This window comes from Haliotis asinina, chromosome 3 (assembly GCF_037392515.1).
Source record: "Haliotis asinina isolate JCU_RB_2024 chromosome 3, JCU_Hal_asi_v2, whole genome shotgun sequence".
Taxonomy (NCBI): Eukaryota; Metazoa; Mollusca; class Gastropoda; order Lepetellida; family Haliotidae; genus Haliotis; species Haliotis asinina.
This window is the reverse complement of record NC_090282.1, coordinates 5,015,947-5,043,592: the sequence shown is the minus strand read 5'-3', so window position 1 is coordinate 5,043,592 and position 27,646 is coordinate 5,015,947. Positions and strand designations below refer to the sequence as shown.

At 40.0% G+C, this 27,646-nt stretch overlaps 2 protein-coding genes across 6 annotated transcripts in view; both read left to right on the top strand.

Annotated features, from left to right (window-relative positions):
- Nucleotides 1-27,646, top strand: part of LOC137277340 (junction-mediating and -regulatory protein-like) — a 315,191-nt gene that overhangs the window by 113,128 nt on the left and 174,417 nt on the right. The window lies entirely within an intron of this gene.
- LOC137277343 (CREB-regulated transcription coactivator 1-like) overlaps nt 1-27,646 on the top strand; it is a 54,205-nt gene that overhangs the window by 22,994 nt on the left and 3,565 nt on the right. Inside the window, exons 5-12 of one of the 5 annotated variants that reach the window (XM_067809036.1) lie at nt 8,641-8,676; nt 13,111-13,196; nt 14,777-14,832; nt 19,268-19,311; nt 19,880-20,201; nt 21,526-21,798; nt 24,035-24,151; nt 26,678-26,770. In XM_067809036.1, coding sequence (XP_067665137.1) covers nt 8,641-8,676; nt 13,111-13,196; nt 14,777-14,832; nt 19,268-19,311; nt 19,880-20,201; nt 21,526-21,798; nt 24,035-24,151; nt 26,678-26,770 — 1,027 coding nt within the window. Of the gene's footprint in view, nt 1-8,640; nt 8,677-13,110; nt 13,197-14,776; nt 14,833-19,267; nt 19,312-19,879; nt 20,202-21,525; nt 21,799-23,941; nt 24,152-26,677; nt 26,771-27,646 lie in introns of all 5 variants that reach the window. The other 4 variants (XM_067809038.1, XM_067809033.1, XM_067809034.1 and 1 more) reach the window with 4 other exon arrangements.

Genomic DNA, 27,646 nt, shown 5'->3' with positions numbered 1-27,646 from the left:
AAATGCCCTGTATTCAATTGATCAAGTACATTCATATGCATTGTAAGACAGTTGAATAGTAAAGAGCTTTGGTTGCCTTAACCATGTTATTCCTCAGGGATTAATCCAACGAGGTGACCGGAACACTTTATGGCCTGACTAAGAATGTGATATTGATCAGCTGACTGGGCACACATCAGGTGGATGTGTTAACCACTAGGCTTGTGACTGTTATTCTTCTATAACTTCATTTGACTGTTCTGGAACAATTAACATCATGAATTATTTGGCTGTCAGAATGTACATTGACACTATTTGTATAGGGTGTTGGTGGTATTGATTTTTACGGGAGTTTGTGATCATGTCTGCATTTCACCACAGCCATTGTGATAGTCAGCTCGGGAACAGTGGTGAGGGAGAGAGTGAGGTTCCAGGGTTGATGGGAAAAGTTATGCTGAAGGATGGTGTGTGGAGTTAAATTCCATGTTTGTGTGAGGAGTTTGGCTACATGGTTATATGAGGAGTTAGTATACATGGTAGTGTGAGGAGTTTGCCTACATGCTGTTCAGCTACATGGTGGAGTGAGGAGTTCAGTTTCTGGTTAGGAAGGGTATTTAGTCTACAGTGTGGTTGGAATAGCTCTGCCTTCAGGTGGTTAAATGGTGCGTTGTAAAATTAGCCCTCATTTAGGGATGGTGTTGGACCATTACATTCATGCTTCAGCAGTTTTATTATCTGGCGTTAGCCTCGTGGTGGAAGTGTGGTTTATTTTGAGGGCTTTATGACATAGGCAGTGGATTTACAACAATGTATGTAATATTAGACAAGTGTTATATCTGGCTGTAAATATTTATGAATCATTGTACAATTTGGCCTTCCAATATTTCTGAGAATTATAAATTGAGAAATTTCAAGAAGAAATAAACCTGGCTTGGTGTGGAAGTTATGACGGTTTTAGAAGTGTTGTTTTTTGCTCATGTTTTTCATCCAATCAATGTTTCATTGCAAAGTCTAAGATCATGTAAATACTTTTAGAAGCATGTTGTGTAGAGTGCAACTGTGAGAACAACAGTGAAGAGTGAGACCTTGCAAAGTTCAAGTATAAAGATGGGGGCATATAGAGCCATAGGTCAAGACATTACTGACAGCGAGGAGTGCTATGATGGGAGGGAGTGTGGTTTTACTGTTAATGTGCACTAGATGACTTCAGTGTACACAACCAACCAGGAACATGATTGTGTCTGGACAATTCTGGTATTGCATCATGCTGAGAACAACATGCCCGGTACACAAGAAGCGCTGTGTATCCGGGTCTTGCAAAAATGTTTTGTTTGACCCGATTCAGAAGGACCCGCACTTGGATGTTGTTTGGAAGTTGTCAGAAGCTGATTCTCTTAAGTGTCTTCTGATGTTCCTTCAGCAAGATGGGGTGGTGGGTTAGCCTTGTGAAGAAAGTTTTTGGTATCCCCTGCTCCAATATTACTGGAATGTTGCCAAAGGTAGCATAAAACTTCTAAAGTTACTCACTTTATCAAGACAGAGCCAGCCTATCATTCACAAATGTTACCTTCTCCGTATTTGACTAAGCCTGAAATGGCAGCAACTGTGATTGCCGCAAGAGCTGATGTGTGTAACAGTGACAGGCACGTGGGTGGATGAGCTGGTAAGGCTTTGAGATCTTGTTTATGTGTGTCCCCAAACACCCAGATCTTTGCTCCCAATATTCATCAGTCGCTCTTACATATCAGGCATATTGTTGAATGGAGGTCAACAACTAACATTGGTTATCCACACCAATCTTTCACCAGTAACCTTCATCAACATCTTCTGCCTATGCACTTGTCTCATCTGTGCCCCACTCTCCGTCTCACCTGGATCTCCATCTATACCCAATCTCCATCCCAACCCCATTCTTCCTGAATCTGCAGCTCCATTCCCCAGTACTGCATACCCATCCCACCTGTACCTGTACCCCCAGCCCTACTTATAATGTGAAACGCCACTGAACGGAGGTGAAATGTGAAATAAATTTGTGATAATGGCGATTCCACCTGTACCTACGTCTCCATCCCAGAACCGGTACCCCTAATTATGATTCTATCCTACCTGTACCTACATCCTCTGAACCTGACCTGTGAATGTCCTGGGATAGAATAGGGATTCAGCAACCCATGCTTGCCATAAAAGGTGACTATGCTTATCGTAAGAGGCGACCAACGGGATCGGGTGGTCAGGCTCATTGACATGGTTGACATGTCATTAGTTCCCAATTGCACAGATGCATGCTCATGTTGTTGATCACTGGATTGTCTGGTCCACACTTAATTGTGTACATGGCCGCCACCCATATACCTAGAATATTGATGAGTGCAGCGTAAAACTAAACTCACTCACTCAGTCCTCTCAACCTACATTTCCATCCCACCTATACATGTACCCGCTCTTGTACTTGTACACACTTGTACCTGTACCACCACCCCAACCTTTACCCTTATCGTATACACCTGTACCACATCTCCACCCTACCTTTGTCCCCACCCTACCCCACCTGTACTTTCACTGTTGTGCCTCCTGTACCTGTAACCCTGACAAGGAGCACTCCTCACCTTGCATGGCAGTATGGCTGGCCACTGTCACACATCTGTGGTATTAAAGTTATATAGTCTCTGGTTGAAAATAATTACGTGGAGCGATTCTGTTTCCATCACCCAATGTGAACTTGCTGGCTTCCCTTAGCTCTGTTTGAAGTGAGTTGAAGTTATTGATTATTCTATTCCAAGATAGGTAGAGACACTGAAGAGGCCAGCCAGCTAATCAGTTTATCTTCTCTACATGTGTCAGATGAGGAGAAATCTGGCCAAAGAGAACTCCATTCATATGTTGTAACATACGTCATAATCGCCACCACTAAGCGAGATAATTATATAAGTCTCATTGTCATTGCTTTTGACACACATTGCTAGCTCATAACTCAAAAAAATTTTCTTTTAACATGTTTGTTTGTGAATGTTAGAAGTCACCCTGCTGTAGACCAGCTGGAAGCAATTCTTTGAGGAAAACACTTCCATTTACTTGACATAACAGTGTGTGGGAGTGCATGTGAGATATATTTGTGATGTGAGTGACACCAGTGACTGGAGGGGTAATGTGAGATACATTTGTGATGTGGATGACGGCAGTGACTGGAGGGGTACTGTGAGATACATTTGTGATGTGGATGGCGGCAGTGACTGGAGGGGTAATGTGAGATACATTTGTGATAGGGTGACACCAGTGACTGGAGGGGTAATGTGAGATACATATGTGATGAGGGTGAGGAGAGTGACTGGAGGGGTAATGTGAGATACATTTGTGATGTGGATGACGGCAGTGACTGGAGGGGTAATGTGAGATACATTTGTGATGTGGGTGACACCAGTGACTGGAGGGGTAATGTGAGATACATTTGTGATGTGGATGACGGCAGTGACTGGAGTGGTAGTGTGAGATACATTTGTGATGTGGATGACGGCAGCGACTGGAGGGGTACTGTGAGATACATTTGTGATGTGGATGACGGCAGTGACTGGAGGGGTAATGTGAGATACATTTGTGATGTGGATGACGGCAGTGACTGGAGTGGTAATGTGAGATACATTTGTGATGTGGATGACGGCAGCGACTGGAGGGGTACTGTGAGATACATTTGTGATGTGGATGACGGCAGTGACTGGAGGGGTAATGTGAGATACATTTGTGATAGGGTGACACCAGTGACTGGAGGGGTACTGTGAGATACATTTGTGATGTGGGTGACGCCAGTGACTGGAGGGGTAATGTGAGATACATTTGTGATGTGGATGACAGCAGTGACTGGAGGGGTACTGTGAGATACCTTTGTGATGTGGATGACGGCAGTGACTGGAGGGGTACTGTGAGATACATTTGTGATGTGGGTGACACCAGTGACTGGAGGGGTAATGTGAGATACCTTTGTGATGTGGATGACGGCAGTGACTGGAGGGGTAATGTGAGATACCTTTGTGATGTGGATGACGGCAGTGACTGGAGGGGTAATGTGAGATACATTTGTGATAGGGTGACACCAGTGACTGGAAGGGTAATGTGAGATACATATGTGATGAGGGTGAGGAGAGTGACTGGAGGGGTAATGTGAGATACATTTGTGATGTGGATGACGGCAGTGACTGGAGGGGTAATGTGAGATACATTTGTGATGTGGGTGACACCAGTGACTGGAGGGGTAATGTGAGATACATTTGTGATGTGGATGACGGCAGTGACTGGAGGGGTAATGTGAGATACATTTGTGATGTGGATGACGACAGCGACTGGAGGGGTACTGTGAGATACATTTGTGATGTGGATGACGGCAGTGACTGGAGGGGTAATGTGAGATACATTTGTGATGTGGGTGACGCCAGTGACTGGAGGGGAACTGTGAGATACATTTGTGATAGGGTGACACCGGTGACTGGAAGGGTAATGTGAGATACATATGTGATGAGGGTGAGGAGAGAGACTGGAGGGGTAATGTGAGATACATTTGTGATGTGGATGACGGCAGTGACTGGAGGGGTAATGTGAGATACATTTGTGATGTGGGTGACACCAGTGACTGGAGGGGTAGTGTGAGATACATTTGTGATGTGGATGACGGCAGTGACTGGAGTGGTAATGTGAGATACATTTGTGATGTGGATGACGACAGCGACTGGAGGGGTACTGTGAGATACATTTGTGATAGGGTGACACCAGTGACTGGAGGGGTAATGTGAGATACATTTGTGATGTGGGTGACGCCAGTGACTGGAGGGGTAATGAGAGATACATTTGTGATGTGGATGACGGCAGTGACTGGAGGGGTACTGTGAGATACATTTGTGATGTGGGTGACACCAGTGACTGGAGGGGTAATGTGGGATACATTTGTGATGTGGATGACGGCAGTGACTGGAGGGGTAATGAGAGATACATTTGTGATGTGGATGACGGCAGTGACTGGAGGGGTACTGTGAGATACATTTGTGATGTGGGTGACACCAGTGACTGGAGGGGTAATGTGAGATACCTTTGTGATGTGGATGACGGCAGTGACTGGAGGGGTATTGAGAGATACTTTTGTGATGTGGGTGACACCAGTGACTGGAGGGGTAATGTGAGATACATTTGTGATGTGGGTGTCACCAGTGACTGGAAGGATAATGTGAGATACATTTGTGATGTGGATGACGGCAGTCACTGGAGGGGTAATATGAGATACATTTGCGATGTGGATGGCGGCAGTGACTGGAGGGGTAATGTGAGATGCATTTGTGATAGGGTGACACTAGCGACTGGAGGGGTAATGTGAGATACATTTGTGATGTGGATGACGGCAGTGACTGGAGGGGTAATGTGAGATACATTTGTGATGTGGATGACGGCAGTGACTGGAGGGGTAATGTGAGATACCTTTGTGATGTGGGTGACGGCAGTGACTGGAGTGGTAGTGTGAGATACATTTGTGATGTGGATGACGGCAGTGACTGGAGGGGTAATGTGAGATACATTTGTGATGTGGATGACGGCAGTGACTGGAGGGGTACTGTGAGATACATTTGTGATAGGGTGACACCAGTGACTGGAGGGGTAATGTGAGATACATTTGTGATGTGGGTGACACCAGTGACTGGAGGGGTAATGTGAGATACATTTGTGATTTGGGTGACACCAGTGACTGGAGGGGTACTGTGAGATACATATGGGATGAGGGTGACGGCAGTGACTGGAGGGGTACTGTGAGATACATTTGTGATGTAGATGACGGCAGTGACTGGAGGGGTACTGTGAGATACATTTGTGATAGGGTGACACCAGTGACTGGAGGGGTAATGTGAGATACATTTGTGATGTGGGTGATGCCAGTGACTGGAGGGGTACTGTGAGATACATTTGTGGTGAGGGTGACGGCAGTGACTGGAGGGGTAACAGAAACAACCGAAACACCATGAGAGCATTACCTCATTCCATATGCTTACTTCATTCTTGAGGGTCCGTTTTTCGCGCATACCCCGATAGCACCAATTTCACATTATTCTTAGCAGTCACCAACAGATTACAGTCTCGTAATCCATGGACTCCGAGACCCGCGTTATTGACTCATTTAAGTTAGTTTCAACAATTAAATGGGCAAAATTTAGTTTTTTCACAATGAAAGTTGCAAGTCTCGTGGGAAGTCAGCGGTGACTTGTCAAACTGTCACCTACGTAAATTGTATCAAGACAGGTAACGGCCTGTGTTCATTGTTATGTTAAATATGTTTGCAGAAAACTCACATTATATACTAGCCAGATAGCAATGTAAAATAATCTGTTACAATAACAGCTTAATATATGAAATATTCTGATAATGGAATAGATGTTCTTTGATGTAATATTATCGGATCATTTTTACCTGAATCAACGGTACATTGGACCAAAACATCTGTGCACAGCTGATCGCTATTTCCGGCTTAGTTGTATAACAACAAAGATGAATATTCACGTGAATATACGTCTTTGATTACAGGTAGTGATTTTTTATTGCAAAGTTTCCCGTATATATATTTTAATTTTCAAAGTTTGTTTATTTTCACCTTCAACGATACGATATATTTTTACTGGACCCAATTCACGAAACAGCAGTTTTGTTATGTCCTTGGAATATACGATCTAACTCGGAGTTGGTTCCACATTATGTAATAGCTACTATAACGCAGATGTCTAATAACGCGGGGGGTCATCCATGGACCCCAAGACCCGCGTTATGGCGAGGGATGACTGTATAATGGCATGGAGATGCTCTGTGGACAAGTTGTCATATTTAAGTGGTTTAGCACTTAAAATGATATTTACATGTGTCACTACTAAATATGAATATGTCTGTCAAGGTGAGAAGGAAGGGTGACCAGCAGCCAGGATATCTGAAGTAGGGCAGGTGGCCTGTAGGTACTGACAATGCCTGAAGCTACTTGCATGACCTGAAGGTAGTCACATCACAAAAAGGTCCTCACATAACCTGTAAGCACTCGCACAGGCAGTATCTACTCATATTACCTGGATATATGGGATATTTTAATGTCATGCAGTTACAATGGGGCCTCCTGGTGACCACATCACTGTTGGTACCAGGTGTCCTGTTTACACCCCATAGCGGTAGGTACCAGGTGTCTTGATGGCTGTAGATACAATGTGTCCTGTTTTCACTCCATAGCTATAAGTATTAGGTGTCCCAATATTATCCACATGACCGTAGGTGCTAGATGTCCTATCTACTGTCCTATCTGGCTGCAGGTACCATGTGTTCTGTTACAACCTACTGGCTGTAGGTACCAGGTGTCTTATCTATAATGTGGCTGTAGGTACCAGGCGTCCTACCTATAGCTTGGCTGTAGATACCAGGTGTCCCATCTATAACCTACTGGCTGTAGGTACTGGGTGTCCTGTATATGAGTGACTAACTTTCTTTACCAGGTGTCCTATCTATAACTTGGCTGTAGGTACCAGGGGTCCTGTCTATAACAGTTGTTGGTTGCTGAAACCTGTTTGTGTTAAATAAGAAGAGTAAGAATAGTTTGAGACTGGACATTGAAGTTTGACATGGCAACATGTGTAAAGAGCCTGAAATATAGTTATTTATGGGTTAAATATTCTGTCATGTTCATGAAATAATTCATGAAATGTAATTATAGTTGACTTGAGCCACAGTTTGAGACTCCAGACCAACACCAAGTCCTGTGTCAGATAGCTGTAGGGGGATTGGCCTATACAACAAGCAGGTATCTTGTTCAGTAGGTCACAAGCTGTGCAACTTGAAATAGATGGTACTGCAGAAATAATCAATATGCAACAAGCACCTCCTGTTCTTGTATGGGGACCATTATTGGAGAGAAAACACAACACTACTGAGAAAGTTCACTTTTCATGATGTAATTTTAAACACAGTACATTTTCGTAGAACAGAATATCCTTTCCTTTCAACATGGATGTTATTCTTGATGATTAATGTGTGGAAGTATTGCTCACCAGTGTTAATTTACAACAGCAAAACAGACCATGTCAGAAGAAACCAGTAGTCAGTATATATCACCAACATACCGCTTGTTTCAAGTACTGCTTGTAGGTGGATCTGACAGTTGTGAACAATCTCTGCATGTCAGTGTTGCATATATGCTGTATATCCTGGGAACATGTTTAGCCAATATTGAAACAGTAAAGCTCTCTTGTTGGGATTGCATCCATATCCCTTTCCTCCATGCATGTGTGTATGTATCAAGCCATGTGATACTGCTAATTATCACATGTGGCAGTGCATTTGTGCTAAATGTATCTTGTATCTTAAGAATGGAAGCTGCATAGTCAGTTGTGGTTGTGGTTTTTATGGTATAATGCCTGCTCGAAGTTGTACTTATGACAGAGCATGACATTTTTCCCTTTTATAATCTTCTATTTGTATTGTTACCCTTTTCACAGTTTCTCTGTGTGCAATTACATCTAATTTTTTTCCTTTGTTTTAGTTGCGAGGATGTAGCTACTGTGCAGACCCGTTAACACAATGCATTGTTATAAAATGAGTAGCTGCATCCTGTGTTTGTTCCTGTTTTGTTTCTCCTTTTACTATTTTGTGTTTGCCCCTTTCCAGGATGTATCGTTATCTTAATGGAGTGTCGCTATCACGGTGAGTTTTTTCCCCTTGCCATATCTTTGTGTTTATGCTACATACCCTATGGGTGTTATCAAGCCTTTACAATTCTCAATCTCACTCTGTATAATTGAACTTTTATGCCAAATCTTCTTAGTTTTTACTGACCTCCGAAAAATTCGAAATATGTCAGGTTTGTCTTTTAAAATTAAATAATTAATTCTTTTTGTCCTACATACTTTAAGAAAGGTTTTCATGAACCCCATGACTGTTCATAAACTAAAGTTTTGGCATTTGTGCCCAGTGATTTCTCACTTTGCTGTGACTTTCAAGTACTGATGCTTTGCTGTGGAAGTCTTGTTGAGATCTTAAAATCAATGCATGGAGATGAGAATTGCAAAGGTTGACTGGGACATGCATGACTTGAGCGCACACAGACACAGGCATAATGACCAGAGCCATTACATACATTCTCCATGTCCATGGTTAATAGATCTTGCATATTTAATGCTTTTTGGTCATATTACTGGGGGAAAAGCGTGATGTTCTGTTGCAGATATATCTGAATGTATGCATCTATTGATATTACTGGATAAAAGTACTTAGTCTGTTTCTCTACAGTAAAACCAGACCACCAAAGCAGAGTACATCTGCTCTTATCCAGGCTGTGATATCTTTATTCTATTTTGATAAACACCCAAGACCCATTTGCCAACTTGGTTTCTTTCACCACTAGTTTAATGCAGAGTTTCTGTTGCTCTTGAGTGTAAATTTGATTGGCCAGCAATTTTTAGCATCATTAAGTTCCGTTGGAGCTCTCATGGTGAATGGATTCAGGGTATTTATCATTCCAGGATGGGGATAATTACACTGCATCAATATGCTGCAGTTGTTGCCAATGACATGTCTTTAAACATATTTGATATGCACAAGTGAATGCTTGAAATGAATAGTTGCTTTTAAAACATGATTTTGCAAATTATAATACGTATGATGTGATAAATAAATAATGTAAGTCAACCAATTGACAAACATTAACATTAACAGATGAAAATCTGAAAAAAATAATTGAACCGGCCCACTACTCTGTGAGGTGGATCTGTAGAGAAGCAGAAATGATCAAAGCATGCGAGTGTTGGTAGTGGGTGTCCATGTATGTTGGAACCAGATTAACCCTTGTACTGTCAGTAGAGCACTATGGTAACCCTTCAACTATTGTATGCTCCATCTGTACTGTGCTGTTGGGGTAACTCCATGACTGATTTAAGTATGCCAAGGATAATTCTTCGTCAATTCTAAGGGCAGTGGGATAATCTTATTCCTGGTAGTTGAATGAGTTGGGTGAGCTTGTTATTGTTGATGGCTCCCTGAACCTCTGCATCTGTGTAACTGCTGCTGGTTCTCTTGGTTACAGACTGGAGTGAATTTTTCCTATATCAAAGCCTCAGTTGGTTACATCCCAATGTCAGTGCCTGTAGTGATTTAACTTCTAGAATTTAACTGTTACAGGCCAGTAGGATAATGCTATATTCACGCTTGTAATCCAACGAGCCCAATTATTTTGTGTATGACCATGGGTGTTTTGTGTGTTTGTGTGTGCTTTCACCCAAATCTGACAGTTGGTGTATACGGTCCTATATATACTCCCACCTACAGTATCCATGAAATCCCCACAGAAGTACACTGAATTACAGCATATCTTGATGTTAGTTTTAACAAGTTTTATTACCTTTGCTTTGGTACAGAATAGAAACTTTGTTCTGTCCATGTTTAAGGTTTATAACCATGGTGTGGGGCCAGGTCACCTGTATTTGTGGTATGCCTGGGTTTTGGTAACACTCCCACCTGTCTCTGTGGGAATTTTGTTACAGTTTGTTTTTATTGGAGATGAACTTTGAGTTCACTCGTGCTAACATCTGTGAAACAATGTGATTAGTTCTCAGCCTGTGTTTAAGCTGTCAGTATATCATCTTGTATATTTTGTCAAATTACCTTCATTACAATACTCATCCTCATCTCCTGAGCATTGGAAATAGCTGAAATGATGCTAATTTCATATTTTCCCCTCTGCATATTTTACTTTATCTTGCTTTTTAAAGTTGAAATATTTAAATATCCAATGCCTGACCATACCACACTTAGTTATCATTACATCAACATACCATCATAGTCATTTCGTTGATGTGTTGTCAGTCCTGCTTATCAATGTTGTCATCATCAGCAGCATCAGCAGCAACATCATCATCATAATCAGCAGCAGCAACATCAGCAGCAACAGAAGTAGGATAGCTTAGTGATTAATGTGGTCGCTTATCAAGCCAAAAGTGTAGGCTCTGTTATACGCTTGGAGATAATGTGCTGAGAAAAAACTGCAAACACGTGATGAAATCATGCTTACAAACTATCATGAGCTTGATGTGTCGTGAATATTGCTACTGTATATTGTACTGGCATCATAATCATCACCACCACCATCATCGGGGAATGAACATCATCACCCAGTCCGTAACACACCATCATCAGTAACCTCCTTTATTTTGGGATTTCATGTTTTGAGTGAGAGTGCCCCAAATCTATTTCAGCCCAACTGGTTATTTGCGTGCTGTTTGGCTTTGATCACTGACAAAATGAATGGGGTAAATCTCCACTGTTCAGGCTATATTGATTCCATTTGTCATTTGAATCCTTTGAGTTGTTCTGATTCAGAATTCCGGATGCTGACATCTTACGCAAAATGCTGTAGTTATTTATTGCCATAACAAAAGAACAGTTCTCATGAGGGCTTGTCATTTATGGCCAGGCGGGCCCAAAGTGCTCCTTTTTTCGTTTCCCCATTTAAGACTTGGGGAAGAAATATGAAGTTTTATGCACGAGCAAGAGCAGGTAATAACATGGAATCTCAGTAATACTGCCATTTTCTGGACATAGAAGAATTCTGGAGAAATTTATGAATGAGGTTTATGTAAGTGTTACGTTGTATTAATTGTGCTGTTGTAATTGTAACTTAAATAGTCAACAATACCTGAAAATTTGTTTTATCTTAGAAATGTAAAAAACATATACACTTGTTTTTATTCAACCAATTTTTAGAAAATAAACTTAAGTGGCATCGCTAATTCTGATTTGATAGAAAATATAAACATGGAATTAGAATGGTTTTCAAATACTTAGTAGACCCTTAGATTTCCCCAGTGGACCCTAATTTCCTTGTATACATTCAACCACTTGTGAACAATTAGATTAGTTACAGGTTCTACTTTTGTCTTTATAATGATCAAGATACTAGCTGATCTTTTGGGCAAAATGACAGAAGCAAGTACAGATTGTGTTTTAGATGTCAAATAACATAAGCAAAGGGAAAAAAAAGTTCATGTTCCATGATTTCAACATCTGTCTTAAATCCATTGCAGGTTTAATTTGGCAAATGTAATTAGATGGTCTGTCCTGGGTTCCATGATGCTGTAATGCTTTTTATGGATAAAATCACTCCAGAAGCTAAATAAAGAAAAATATGTGTTATTGAGCATTTAAATTTTATTATTAGGTTATGTGTTTGATAAAGACAGTATTTACCAGATGTACTTGTAGTTTCATGTAATTTGAGAAAGTGGATTAAGCGTTTGCTCGAGATGCCATGGCTGCAGGTTGTGGGTTGTGTGTGGATAACTGACACTCACAGCTATGCCAGTCATGTTGGCCAGACACCAGGGGAATGTCTTGCAGCTCAGCTTGTCATGTTTTCATGTTAGTGAGGATACAGTGTATGTGTAGTGAAGGGAATGAAAGTCATCATGAGAAGGATGTAGATTAACATTGTTATGCTCATAAATGTATGTTTCAGCCTCATGCATATTGGTACTGTGGAAGACATTTGTTATATTCATCAATGTTTTGTAGTTTCACTAGGATATGGGTAGAGTTCACTACATGAGGACCTAGATAATGTAAATGTATTATACTTTGCAAAGTGTTTACATGTATGTGTAAGAACAAATTGAGAAGCATGTTTTACAGAAGTAAGTAGCTACAATTATACTTGCACCTATGTATCTGAACACTTGAACATGAGACATTTTTCACAGACACAAGTTTCTAAAGAAGAGTTCATATTTGCATTCGACAGGAAGATGTGCATGAATGCATGAAGTAATTGTACTGCAGATGTTTCAAGCTAAACATTTACTGTTCACTTGCAAGAAATATGTTCAGCGTTAGCACATTACAATTTCGAAGCAAGTACAGATTGTGTGAAGGATCATTTGTTTTGATTATCAGGGTTGCAAAATATGTCATATTTGGGATTTCACTTTCTTAGTAAAGTACAAATTCTAGTACTTTTTGGGGTTGAGTCCCATCCGGGATTCGAACCCGCACCCTCAGAGGAGGTGGATGTGGGATCCTGCAGCTAATGCTGATCACAGTAGGGACAATCTTTAAGCCTGGCTCAATATTGTTTTGCTTATTTTTCAGAACCAACTCCGATTCAGCCCTGCACACAAGTGCCATGGCCCCCGTAGACAACATTCATCCCAACACCCCCCCAGCACATCGTAGAAGTAAGTTCAGGAAAGGATTGAGTGAAGGTTGTTTTGTGGCAATCCCTTTCCAGTTTGTCATGTCAGTTTGTATGTAACCTGGTTGAGGCCAAAGAACATTGTGACACATTCAAATGATCCATGTCAGTCACCCCACCTACATATCTGAATGCAGTTGGAATGGTGAAAAGATCATGAGCATTGCCGTGCTCTCAGTGATGACACAGTCACCTGGCAAATCATGAATGAGCAGACGCCCCTGTAACTAGTGTCACATGCTGTTATAGAGTGTTTCAACTAGATCAGTAGAAGCCCTTAATTTTCACCTTCCTTCAGTGTTTAATACATACATGTAGCCAGAGTTGAAGACTTAAATAAATGGGTCAGGTAATTAATTTGAATATTGATTGATAATCTCGAAATACAGTGTATATGTAATTTTAAACATGCAGTCATGTCCTATGCAATATGGATCACTGTCCTGAAGTGTTGTGATGTAAAGAAGTTAACATCTTTAGTCAGCACACAACATAAGGAACAAAACAATATTGTGTCTGAAATGAAGGAACATCCGAAACCTTAACTGCCTTCAGTAAAACGTTATAGCCAAATTTCAAGATAGCTATCTGTGTCTTCATGAAGTGAAGAAATACCTCAGACTGATAATGCTTCTGTTGACTTGTTCCAGAAACCGGCCATGTTGGCTGAGGCTCCCTGAGTAGCACCACTTTGTAACTTCCTGCATTTGATTGGCTAATGTTTGCTTCTAAAAAAAGAAGCCAAAAGCTGAACCTTATGATGCCACTTGAAGTGATTGAAGCAGCATGATTTGAATGGAGAGCATCAGGCTTCAATTATGTGCTGGCTTTCTATGGGAACTTTACTTCTCAGTTGCTCCTTGTTAGCATGTGAAGTAAAGCACAACTCAGACCTTTGTCAGTGCTGCTAGAAACAAACCAAGTAAGGTCATGGAACCTTCAGTGTTAACTGCCTAACTGGTGTAGCTTTGGTGCTTCATTGGTGCAAGCTTGTGCCAGATGCATCTGAAATACCCTCATTCCTCTTTCTTGAACTTCTGCACAATGCTAATTACAGATTTTAAATAATATTTGTGTGTTGATCCCCTTATATTTCTGTAGTGATTTATTATCTTGTTTTGATTTGTCTTCATGTAACTTCGTGTTACACTGGTGCAACTCTACAGTTCAAGAACAAAATAATTCCATTCATGAATGATAGGTGACTGAGACAGTTAGTGACTGACTATGAAGTAATTACTTCCTGAAGTTGCATTTTAGAAGCTGGTCATCTCTTTGCTTCATAATAGTGTTAGCATAGAGGAAGCACTAGGTTTGATTCCCCACATAGATACAGTGTGTGAAGCCCATATCTGGTGTTTCTTGCTGTCATATTGCTGTAATGTTACAAAAAGTGGCCTAACACCACACTCACATTTGTACCTTAGTATGGGACTTTGGATTGGGTCAAAGTGTCAGTGTCACAACTCTGCTACAATCAACAATGTATTTTCTGGCAAGACCGTGTTTGAGATATGTTTTTCTTGCAGTGTTGATTATGCCTTGTCTAATTTTCTTCCTCAGTAGCTGAAGTAGCTGGCCAGAATATGGGGGACGGAGGTTATTGGGATCCCAAAAAGGTATGTTGATTGATGAGGAGGGTGAAGTAACTGGTAGTCCCTGCTGTGCTCTCTGTGTCTGTGCTTGGGCATAAGCTCAGTTAAACTGATCTACAGCTGCTGGAGTATCCTTTCAGTTACAGTCTGCAGCAGATTCCAGTCTGAGATCAAGAGGAACCTCTCAATGGCTTCTTGGCTAGATTACAAAATCCTTTCTTTCAAACCAAGTCTCAGCAACTGTGTTGTTTGTACTTATGGTGGGGTTTCCCTCTTTGTATTCAATTATGATACAGCTCTTTTGATTATAAAATGTAGTTACTACCATGTTTTATTTTTGGGCAAATTCAGTTTAGAAAGAATAATTGGATGTTTGTTTTAAGTTTCATTTCATTTATTTGTTATTGCTTTATGAGCCTTTAAACAAGTTTAGTTTTGCTGTACTTTCAACGGTAGTATCATATGATATGATAGGGAGGCTGACTAAGTTTTTGTTTTTGGTTATTTTTTTTCTCCAAAACTACTTTGTAGAAACTGAAATAATGTTTTCAGATCGTAAGGGGGTTTTAATTTGTAAAAGTCATCAAAATTGAAAATAATTATTTTTGAAAAATATGCCCAAGGATGTAAATATCATTACCCTTTTTACGTCAGTGTTGAAAAGTCATATCATGTCTTGAGTTTGATTTGTTGCAATATATGATTGGTTATATATTTGTTGCCAAAAATATGTATCATATTGCCAGCATTTGAAAAGGAAATTTTATTTTCTTGATTTCTCAAACCTCTCTCTTTCTCTTTTATTATCCCCCCGACCTGTAATGCCGGGGATACAGTCGATGCCTCCTCTGTCCGTCCGTCCATCCATAACCATTTTGTTTCCGGAGCATAACTCAGAAAACGTTCAATATTTTTAGACCAAACTTGAAAGATATCAGCCTTTGGTGTGTTTCGTTTCCGGAGCAGAACTCAAAAACTTCTTAATATCTGTTAGTGTTACTTGGTAGATATGTGTGGCAGACCCCAAAGTGGTGCCTTTTGCTATTTATATGTTTTGTGATTTATTATTTTCTCCGTTTCTATGGAAACATTTCGGACATAGTCTCAAAAGTGAGAGGTGTATTTCGTTTCCGGAGCAGAACTCAAAAGCCGTTCAGTATTTTTCTGCAAAACTTGGTAGATATATCAATCAGAACCTAAAGTGGTGCCTTTTGCTATATACAGGTTTTTGTAATCTATTATTTTGTCGGTTTCCATGGAAACATTTCGGACAGTCTCAAAAGTGAGAGGTATGTTTCATTTCCGGAGCAGAACTCAAAAGCCGTTCAATATTTTTCTGCAAAACTTGGTAGATATATCAATCAGAACCTATAGTGGTGCCTTTTTCTATGTACAGGATCTTGTGATTTAATATTTTCTCGGTTTGCATGGAAACGTTTGTAACCTAATCTGAAAAGTGAGAGTTGTGTTTCATTTCCGAAGCAGAACTCAAAAACTTCTTAATGTCTGTTAGTAAAACTTTCTAGATATGTGTGGCAGACCCCAAAGTGGTGCCTTTTGGTTTTTAAAGGTATTTGTGAGGTATTATTTTCTTGGTTTCCATGGAAATGTTTCGGACTTAGTCTCAAAATGTAGGGGTGGGCTTTGTTCCCAGAGCACAACTCGAAAACCATTTGATATCTTTCAACAGATCTTGGCAGATATATAAGACAGATCTTGAAATTGTGACTTTGCTGGTTACAGATATATGGCATTTATAATTTTCATGAATTCCATGGAAACAATTCAAACTTTGTGTAAAAAAACAGTTAGTAACTCTCAGATGATTTGTCCTTTCAAACATGTGGAGGCCGGGGGAATATGTCATCTTCTGATGACTCTTGTTTCAAAATTCAAATTCAGCCACCTAACCCACTCAACCACCACAACTTCCACCCAATATTTTTCTGTAAAACTTGGTAGATATATCAATCAGAACCTAAAGTGGTGCCGTTTGTTATTTACAGGTGTTTGTGGTTTATTGTTTTCTCAGTTTCCATAGAAACGGTCCGGTCTCAAAATGGAGGGATAGGCTTCGTTTCCAGAGCAGAACTGAAAAACATTTCAATATTTTACTGCAAAACTTCACAGATATATCAATCAGAACCTAAAGTGGTGCCTTTTGCTATATACAGGTGTTTGTGGTTTATTATTTTCTTGGTTTCCATGGAAACGTTTTTGACTTAGTCTCAAAAGTGAGAGGTATGTTTCATTTCCTGAGCACACCTTGAAAACTTCAGCAAAACTTGACAGATATTTGAGGCTGACCTCCAAAGTGGTGCCTTTCGTTATTTCCAGATTTTTGGTATCTTTATTTTGCCCAGTTTCCATGGTTTCTAGATTCAGACTTGCTCTCAAAAGGGAGGGAACAGCTTTGTTTCCAGAGCACAACCTGAACACTTCTTAATATCTTTCAGCAAAACTTGGCAGATATGTGAGGCAGACCCTAAGATGGTGCCTTTTGCTATTTATAGATTTTGGTGATTTATCATTTTCTGTGTTTCTACTGAAACGATTTGGACTTAGTCTCAAAATGAAGGGATGGGATTCATTTCCGGCGCACATCTCGGAAACTTCTCAATATCATTCTGAAGAGCTTGGCAGATATGTGAGGTAGACCTCAAAGTGATGCCTTTTGGTATTTACAGATTTGTCATTTTTTATCCCCCCGGCATGTAAAGGGGGGGAAATATAGTCGACGCCTCGTCCGTCCGTAATCATTTTGCTTCTGGAGCATAACTCAGAAACCGTTGATTATTTTTAGACCAAACTTGATAGATATAGTAATCTCAGCCTATGGTTGTGCCTTTTGCTATTTACAGATTTTTGGCATTTATATTTTCTTTTGTTTTTCCATGTAACATTTTGGTGTTAGTCTTATGGTGGGGTGGGTTTCGTTTCCGGAGCAGAGCTAAAAAACCGTTCAATATTTTTCTGCAAAACTTGGTAGATATATCAGTCAGAACCTAAAGTGGTGTCTTTTGCTATATACAGGTTTTTGTGATCTATTTCCATGGAAACATTTCAGACATAGTCTCAAAAGTGAGAGGTGTGTTTCGTTTCCGAAGCAGAACTCAAAAGCCGTTCAATATTTTTCTGCAAAACTAGGTAGATATATCATTCAGAAGCTGAAGTGGTGCCTTTTGCTATGTACAGGTTTTTTTTATTTGTCATTTTCTTGGTTTCCATGGAAATGTTTTGGACTTAGTCTCAAAATTGAGGGATGGGTTTCATTTCCAAAGCAGAATCAAATACTTATTAATATCTGTCAGTGTCACTTGGTAGATATGTGTGGCAGACCCCAAAGTGGTGCCTTTTGCTATTTACATGTTTTTCTGATTTATTATTTTCTCCGTAGATATATCAATCGGAACCTAAAGTGGTGCCTTTTACTACTTACAGGTTTTTGTAATTCATTATTTTATCGGTTTCCATGGAAATGTTTCGGACTCTCAAAAGTGAGAGGTGTGTTCCATTTCTAGAGCAGAACTCAAAAACTTCTTAATATCTGTCAGTAAAACTTCATATATATGTGACCCGTGAAGGTCCTGGGGTAGAATAGGCCTTCAGCAATCCATGCTTGCCATAAAAGGTAACTGTGCCGGGATCGGGTGGTCAGACTCGCTGACGTGGTTGACATCGGTTCCCAGTTGCGCAGATCGATGCTCATGTTGATTACTGGATTGTCTAGTCCAGACTCGATTATTTACAGACCGCCACCATATAGCTGGAATATTGCTGAGTGCGGCATAAAACTAAACTCACTCACTCACTCACTCACTGGTAGATATGTGTGGCAGACCCCAAGTGGTGCTTTTTGCTATTTACAGGTTTTTATGATGTATTATTTTCTCGGTTCCATGAACACGTTGCTACCTTCGTTTCCGGAGCACAACTCGAAAACCATTTCATATCTTTCAAAAGATCCTGTCAGATATATGAGACAGATCTTGAAATGGTGACTTTTTCTGATTACAGATGTGTGGCATTTATATTTTTCATGAATTCCGTGGAAACAATTCTGACTTGGTCTAAAAAAACAATAAGTGACTGTCAGGTGATTTGTCCTTTCAAATGTGGGGTCCGGGGGGAAATGTCATCTTCTGATGACTCTTGTATTCTTCCTGGTTTCCATGGAAACAGTTCAGGCTTTGTCTAAAAGTGGAAGGATGGGCTCCATTACAGGAGCACAAACCATCTGATATCTTTGAACAGAACTTGGTAGATATATGAGGCAGATCTTGAAGTGGTGCCTTTTGCCATTTACAGATATTTGGCATTTATCGTTTTGATTATTTCCATAGAAACTATTCACACTTTGTTTTGAAAACGTCAATTAACTGTCAGGTGATTTGTTCTTTCAAATTTGTGTGGGCCGGGTGGATATGTCATCTTCTGATGACTCTTGGTTTTTTTTCAGCTTGCGCAATCTCGGCCAAAGTCATGTGAAGTACCCAACATCAAGTGAGTAATATTTTACATACAGTCTGTGAGATTGGAATAGTTTGATCCACTTGCAATACCTTACCAAGTGAAAAGACTTCGGACATTGATTTCCTATTAATGGCTTGAGACTGAAACAATGGAGGAGACTGTAGAGTGTTCCTTGTCAGTTGTTTTTACCACATTTACTTACACTAAAGGAGAAGGTAACTTAGCCTAGTGGTGGCAGTGTATGCAGGTCTCGCTGTTTCCATTCCACACATGGTGGGGCACTGAGTGTGAACAGCCTTGCTGGTGCTTCCCATTATGATATTGCTGGAATATTGCTAAAAGCATTATAAAACCTTACTCAGTCTTCTCAAAAGACCTTGTTTATCTCTGCCCATGAGCACAAGTTTTGAAGCATTGTCTTTATGTTACTTTTCATCCTGGTTTTAATATCGAAAAAGGTAACGCTATCATCCTCAGGGCTGTTTGTTCCTGATAATGCCATCAAAGATTATTGGATCAGTTAGAAGCTGAAATATTAATATCGTTTACATCATTGGAGTTGTTCTTGGCATTAGTTAACATTTTGTTGTTTTTGCAGCATTTACCCATCACAAGAACAAGATTCAGGAGCTCCTCACATACCCATCTCAAACAACACTGGGTCGTTACCCGACCTTACCGTGCTCAACTTCCCATCACCCATGGCAACGCCGCTGGACGTTGAACCACAAGACTATCAGCAACAAGGTAGCCCAGTTAACCTCTCCCCAACCAGTCTCAATCACATGACCATGTCGCCACAGCAACAACATGTCACTAGCCAACAGAGTCCTGGGCAGCGACGTCGTCATGCGCAAGGAGTTCCTAGTCCACTTGTGCTCAGTAATACCAATCAGATGAGGATACCCCTCTCACCACCGGTAAGTAGTCCTGTAGTGTCATGGGTGCGTTCAGAGGTTGACCGTCTGCCCTCAAGATGGAGGTCTCAGTGCTGCTCTGTGAAAAGTATTTCAAGAGAAATACCTAATTTGTACTTGGTCAGTTTGCTTGTGTGAATAAAACATTTTGATCATTTTTTGACAAATGGTGAGTGAACATTTTAAGTTGGAATCTTACTTAGCACTGTGATTCTCAAGAGGGCAGATGGTATGTCTGATTATTGTCTGTTGTGGTGTTGAGCTGATACTGTGCGTAAAGTGTAGCTTTGTATCTAGACAAAATCAGACAGTAGAAATTCTTACCTGTGTCTACAGTTTAAGCACTGAGCTTGAAAAGCACTTAGAATTTTTTGCAAGGCAAGTATTTTTGGAACTGCTAGATTGTGATTTTGGGTGTGATGTGTAGTAGCATGATGTTCTGAAATAGAGATGACCTTCATCATAACAAACCCTCTAGCACCAAACTTTTGTGCTCATAAGGCCGGTTGAAAAATGGTTAAATAGCTCATAATGATAACTTTTTCTGGGTCAACATACATTTAAGAATATGTCAGAAAAATGTGAAATATTTTGTATGATCTATTTCTCTTTTCATAATGATTGTGGCACAAATCATGATTAGAAAGATTCTCTGTGTATCATTCCTTCTTTTATACAAATAGTATGATTTCTGAAGAATGCAATTTACTTGACTCCCTCAAGAGAACTAAACATTGGTAGAAATAGATTTAACCATCAGTAGCTGATAGAAGATAGATTTCCTTCTGACAGTTGTGATGTTGCAACTGAAAGAAAGGATGTCTGGCATTCAAATGTATTTTGAATAATATACTTACATCAGTGTATGTACATAAACAGGCAGCCTTACTGACAAGTAGAAAGCAATCTTGCATGATGATACTTATATTCATAGTGATGATATTCATATTATAATCAAATGCCCGTCTACTTTTATATGCCTTTGTTTCTAAATATACACTTTGATGAAGTAAGATTTAGCATACATTGTACTTATTCTTAGACAAAAAATATTTGTTTTCAAAATTATCTGAAGCTTTTTAGCTTATCCAATTCCAAACGATTGCATTTTCCTGTGTCCACTTTTATATGAATATAAATTGGATTAAATGTTTTGGTTCTAAAGGGTGCATGTTAGCCGCTGACAAGTGTTGCTTAGATTATTGTCTTCCCCCAGCCTTAGTATGTGAAAAATGTGCTTCCTCTCTTTATTTCCAGTCCATTGTTTTCGAGTTGCTTCTGTTTGAGTTCCTCAGTTGTGTGTTTTCGTGACTGCGTTTGGTTCTAGGTTGGCAATATGGACCCCAGTAAGTTAAGTGTGGATCCCCGAATACGTCAGCAGTATCTGTTGTATATGCACCAGCAGCAGCAGCAGCGTCACCGAGCACCCAACTCCTCCTCCGCCCAGGCTGCTGCTCCACACCCTGTATACAATAACCACCACCCTCACCCACATCAACAACAGTCGCAAACATCTCCGCAACAGCAGCAGCCGCACTCGCCGCACCATCGCGTACCGCAGGTGCATATTACATCATGTGAACATGAACAGCAATCACAGGTCAGTATCAACTCCCTGGATCATCGGACACAATTGGCAGCCATTTTGAACCCTTGCAGAAAGATCTCACAGTTGGGTCTTTACTTGAACGAAAATGTGGCACATTTTATAAATATGGAAATTGAGAGAAACTTATATTGAGAGATCACTTCTTAAAGATAATGCCCTATTCAAAGGTATATTGGATGTCATCAGCTAGAATTAACTATTTACTTAAGGTGTGGTAATAAAAATTTGAAGGAAAATAAATTAAGGTGTGGCATGTTCATTAAGCATGCACATCATGGACTTAAAAGTCCATCAGAAAGGTATAGAAAACCAGAATTCTTCATAAAACTTCATATGAAAACGCTAACATATATCCATCTATGTTTTGGAATGTCATTTTTGGATACTACAATTTCTTGCTGAATACCAATTAAGGCCTAAAATATACATGGTATCAGCTATAGAGGTAGGAAATCTTAAGCTGAGGAAAGGAGAGTCACAGCCCATCTGTAATGGATATAGTTAGGACTAGTTGTTATAAAGTGATTGTGAGGCAGTTCTAATTGGGATGAGGCATGAAAGGCCAGTTATCAGGTATGGTGACAGTAGGGACATGGCCCATTCCTTAGACTGTTGATGTGTAGACAGTGCATGGTGTGTGGCCAGATGCCAGGACTTAGGTTGTAGCTGTGGTCAAACAGGGCTGTGCATGGATGTTTTGTCTTCTAATAGGTTACAGTGTGGTTCTCACGATGAGATGTTTGACAATCTATTATAACATATACACATGTTCATGCATCACCTTTATATCAATACCAAAAATGGATGTTCTTATTGCAAAGTTTGTGTATTGGTATTTGACATTTCATTGTTTGCTGCTTAAGTTTAAGGTAAGTTGTAGAGTCATTGGGCACCTCTTTTCATTATCTTTTACCTTTTTCTGTTTATTCTAAAAGACAAAACACCTCTGAAAGGAAATCGATAGTTTCTAGGCAAAATTAAGTTCAGGATTTGTCTCTCTTATATGCACCAAGATCTTCTGGTTGCAGCTTTTAATCCAATCATGAACCTGTTTTGTCATCTTTCCAAGGTCAGGAAGTGAACTGACTGTAAAGGTCCCATTTCCACTCACACTATGCTGGAATTTCATGCCTTGATCAAGGCGCCACCTGGAGCTACCAAGAGTTATATATCTTGTCCAGATATCAGATTCCAGCTCTCATATTCCCAGTATGTGTCCAGATATCAGATTCCAGCTCTCATATTCCCAGTATATGTCCAGATATCAGATTCCAGCTCTCATATTCCCAGTATATGTCCAGATATCAGATTCCAGCTCTCATATTCCCAGTATATGCTCCAAACAAAATGGTTCCCAGTTCAGACTTGGATCTCACTGATAGCGATGAAACATATAAAATTGTTACGTATCTGTTGATTCAAAGTTTCTCTTCAAATTCTGGAATCTGAAATTAGATATTGATTGGATTATTCATAGACTTGTTGGTCCAGCAAACTGTAACTCCATTATTCCAGCCTAGTTTGGTGAGGGTAAAATATTTGAAGCCTATTTCTGGTGTTCCCTGCCGTGATGTTGCTGGAATATTGCTAAAAGCGGCATAAAACCAAACTCAGTCCCTGAGGAAAGGATATTAACAGCCCTTCATGTACAAGACACAGCTAATAGGATTGTTGGTCAGGCCTCTTCATCTAAATTTAACCAGAGTAATTCTTATCAAGCTATGTCTTATTTTATGTAGACAAGGGAGGTGTTGTTCAGTTTCCTGTTGTTGGAAAGATGATCTGCTTTGTAAATGCAAGAAATGAAATCTGACAGTGTTCAAAGTGGCTACGAACCCAATTCGCTCAGTGAAATCAGAAACAGCTGTTTCAGCATTTACTAATGGAAGGTCTGATTGCCAAACCTTTTGTACGTTTGCCATGAACGTGATATGCCATTGATGAAGCATGCTATGACTGACTTCATTGGGTATATCCACTTGTCACCAGTTGGATGGACTTTTGTTGTATCTTTTCCTGTGATTGTTTCAAATGCTGATGATGTAGTACTGATGATTGCATTTTCTTCTGTTATTTAATGTATTCATCCCTCATTATCTTGTTTGGTATCTGTACATCCTGGTTACTCTTTCAGCCGTCTATGACGCAGTATAGAAATAATGTGTCAGAGACTGGCTGTCAATCTCCCACATCGCCGTTGTCACAACCGTCATACTCCCCCGCTCAGTCTCCAGGCCTCCCCCCAACGTCCACAATCAACAGCTCCCCCTTCGCCGAGGCATACTACCTGCAGCAGCAACAGCAGACCAATGCACTACAACAGCAGTTTGAGCAGTTCCACATGGTAGTGTACCACAGCATTTAGTCCTTCATGTCATTCAAATTAACTGTTTAAGTCAGTGCAACCTTTTCCTCACACAATACTATGTTGTTTTTATTTCTTTACAATTAATGCATATGAAACATGACTCCTTTGTATAAGAAACAGAGTGCTGTTCCTTGTACACCACTTGCATATTGAATTGAGACTCGTGGACACTGATGATGTAGACACATATTTGAAATTCTTTGATCCACAGAGACCAAAATGGATAGCAGCTCATTGTCTGAATACTAACGAATGAGTCACATTGCATCATCCACCCCTCTGTGGTTGTCTATTTTTTGTGTGAATCATGGGCACTGGTTTCTATTGGAAACCTCCTTTACATATATCCTGGCAACCCCATCAAGAGCCTCTATTAGATACATTCCTGGGTCCCCATCAAGAACCCCATCAAGAACCTCTATTAGATACATTCCTGGGGATTCCATCAAGAACCTCCATTAGATACATTCCTGGGAACCCCATCAAGAACCCCATCAAGAACCTCTATTAGATACATTCCTGGGGATTCCATCAAGAACCTCCATTGGATACATTCCTGGGAACCCTATCAAGAACCCCATCAAGAACCTCTATTAGATACATTCCTGGGGATTCCATCAAGAACCTCCATTAGATACATTCCTGGGTCCCCATCAAGAACCCCATCAAGAACCTCTATTAGATACATTCCTGGGGATTCCATCAAGAACCTCCATTGGATACATTCCTGGGAACCCCATCAAGAACCCCATCAAGAACCTCTATTAGATACATTCCTGGGGATTCCATCAAGAAGCTCCATTGGATACATTCCTGGGAACCCTATCAAGAACCCCATCAAGAACCCCATCAAGAACCTCCATTGGATACATTCCTGGGAACCCCATCAAGAACCCCATCAAGAACCTCTATTAGATACATTCCTGGGGATTCCATCAAGAACCTCCATTGGATACATTCCTGGGAACCCCATCAAGAACCCCATCAAGAACCTCTATTAGATACATTCCTGGGGATTCCATCAAGAACCTCCATTAGATACATTCCTGGGAACCCTATCAAGAACCCCATCAAGAACCTCTATTAGATACATTCCTGGGGATTCCATCAAGAAGCTCCATTGGATACATTCCTGGGAACCCTATCAAGAACCCCATCAAGAACCTCTATTAGATACATTCCTGGGAACCCTATCAAGAACCCCATCAAGAACCTCTATTAGATACATTCCTGGGGATTCCATCAAGAACCTCCATTAGATACATTCCTTAGGACCCCATTAAGAATCTCAAATAGATACCTTCCTGGATCCCCATCAAGAACCTCCATTAGATACATTGCTGGGGACCCCATTAAGAACCTGCAATAGATACCTTTCTGGGGACCCCATCAAGAACCTCTGTTTGATACCTTCCTGGGTACCTCATTAAGAACCCCTATTAGGTATCTCTGTGGAGCCACCATGGAAAACCCCATTAGATTCCTCCCAGGACCATATCATATACATTCCTGGGGGCTTAATTAAGAACCTCCATTAGATACCTTCCAGGGCATACTATCAAAACTTTCCATAAGATAACTTCCTGGAGACCCTATTAAGAGCCTCCATTAGATACCTTCTGGGCACCACAGGAAGAACCTCTAGTAGATTCCTTCCAGGGTACATCATTAAAATCCTCCATTAGATACCTTCCTGGGTACCTCATCAAGAATCTCTTTCGGGACTTCCATTAGAAGCCAGGGACCTCCATTTTGGCCTTCTACTGATAAGGAATCCCCACAGGATGATTAAATAAGAATTATTCATTTGATACTGACCTCAGACCATGCATGAATTACTTTTTCTTCTTTCCAAATCAGAATCAGGCTGTATATTAGCTCAGTTGTTATCTATTCATCATGCCTCAAACCCATATTCTGTTCCATGTGTGGTTTGTTTGCTCCTGATGTCACTGATGGGCAGGATGAAGATGTTATGTGCATGTACTTTAAGTCAAGAGGCAAAGGTTGCTTGATATAATTCTCATAGTATGAAGTTATGATTGACAATGTAAGTGTTTTCATATGATTTTATTTCTCATGTGGCTGCACGGTAGTCTGATTTATACTGGTTAGATTTAGGACTTACTGTGTTTGCATGTCCTTCTGCATATGATCAGCAAGAGGTACACAGAAGACAGTATTTCAGGCATTTGCAACTGACTGATGTGTCACTCTCATTCAGTTGAGATGAACAAAAAGGTTTGATAGCTTGTGTCTGAAGCATAAAGTATCCAGCAAAAATCATTGCTAGCATGTAAAGTGATGGTCTGGCTTTGAAATTTTGAATTTTCACATTATCACGTATGTTCAAATGTTACTGTAAAAGTTTCCTTTGAATTTTTACTTATTTAAACTAACTGTTAGTTTTTTGTCAGTTTTTTTGTTTTTTTAAAAAATGTCATAATATTTACGTGTCCAAGGCTCCAGACTTCGCCTAATTCCCTTGTGGCTAATTTTCAGGAAAGGTCAAGGTTACAAGAGAACACAAACCATGATGGGGACCTTGGCATTATCCCTTTGTCTTCATCAGTTTACAAGGCAATTTTAGATCAGGCATGTTAGATCACTTACGCTTACAACAGCTTATCTTGTTGCTCATCCATTTCCAAAATGGTCTTGGTCATTGTCAGTATTCTTCACATTCAAAAAAACACCCAAATGTTTCAAGAATTATCGGTAATATTGGACATGATAGTTCAAGAATTATTCATGAAATTCATCACAGTGAAGTAAGTAATGCAATTTATATGTGTTATTTATCTTTCTAACAGATGTCAGTTTCATGAATAAACATGGCCAGTCATTCTTGAAACGCTTTGAAATATGTAATTTTAGAGATATTGAGAGGCAGTTTGCTAAACATGTTTTTGTCTGTTCAGGACCGAGATATAGTTTTAAGAGACTATATATTCTCTATTTGTGGTTGAGACAAGCTCCGATGTGGTCTTCATGCTTCCTAGATTCCTGTCTTGCTTTTATTATATCTATCACATGATATACTCTGTCAAACACTTTTAGTCTGCTAACCTAAACTTGTCTTTACATGACTTGACCTAGATCTTGAATAAGCAAACTGACTATTATTAGCTGTTTTAACATGCTTGTAATGCCTAAATAAATGCTACACTATGCTGATTTAGATATGTCACAGACTCGTGACAGGCACTCACTTATTCCTGTTTTCTTAAGACTTGTGACAAAACAGGGAGAGGTAGATGACAATGCACTATTTTGTTCATATATTCCTCCAAAATTAATAGCTAAAGAGATATTCATTACATGCTATTTGATGACTAGCATACTTTTTGTGGAGTTGTTACCAAAGTAAGGGGCCAGGAAGCACATGGATCAATTTATTTATGTGTCTTTTGTATATTTTAACACTTTGGCTCACTTCGGGCAATATATATAATATATAAGTGCTGCAGA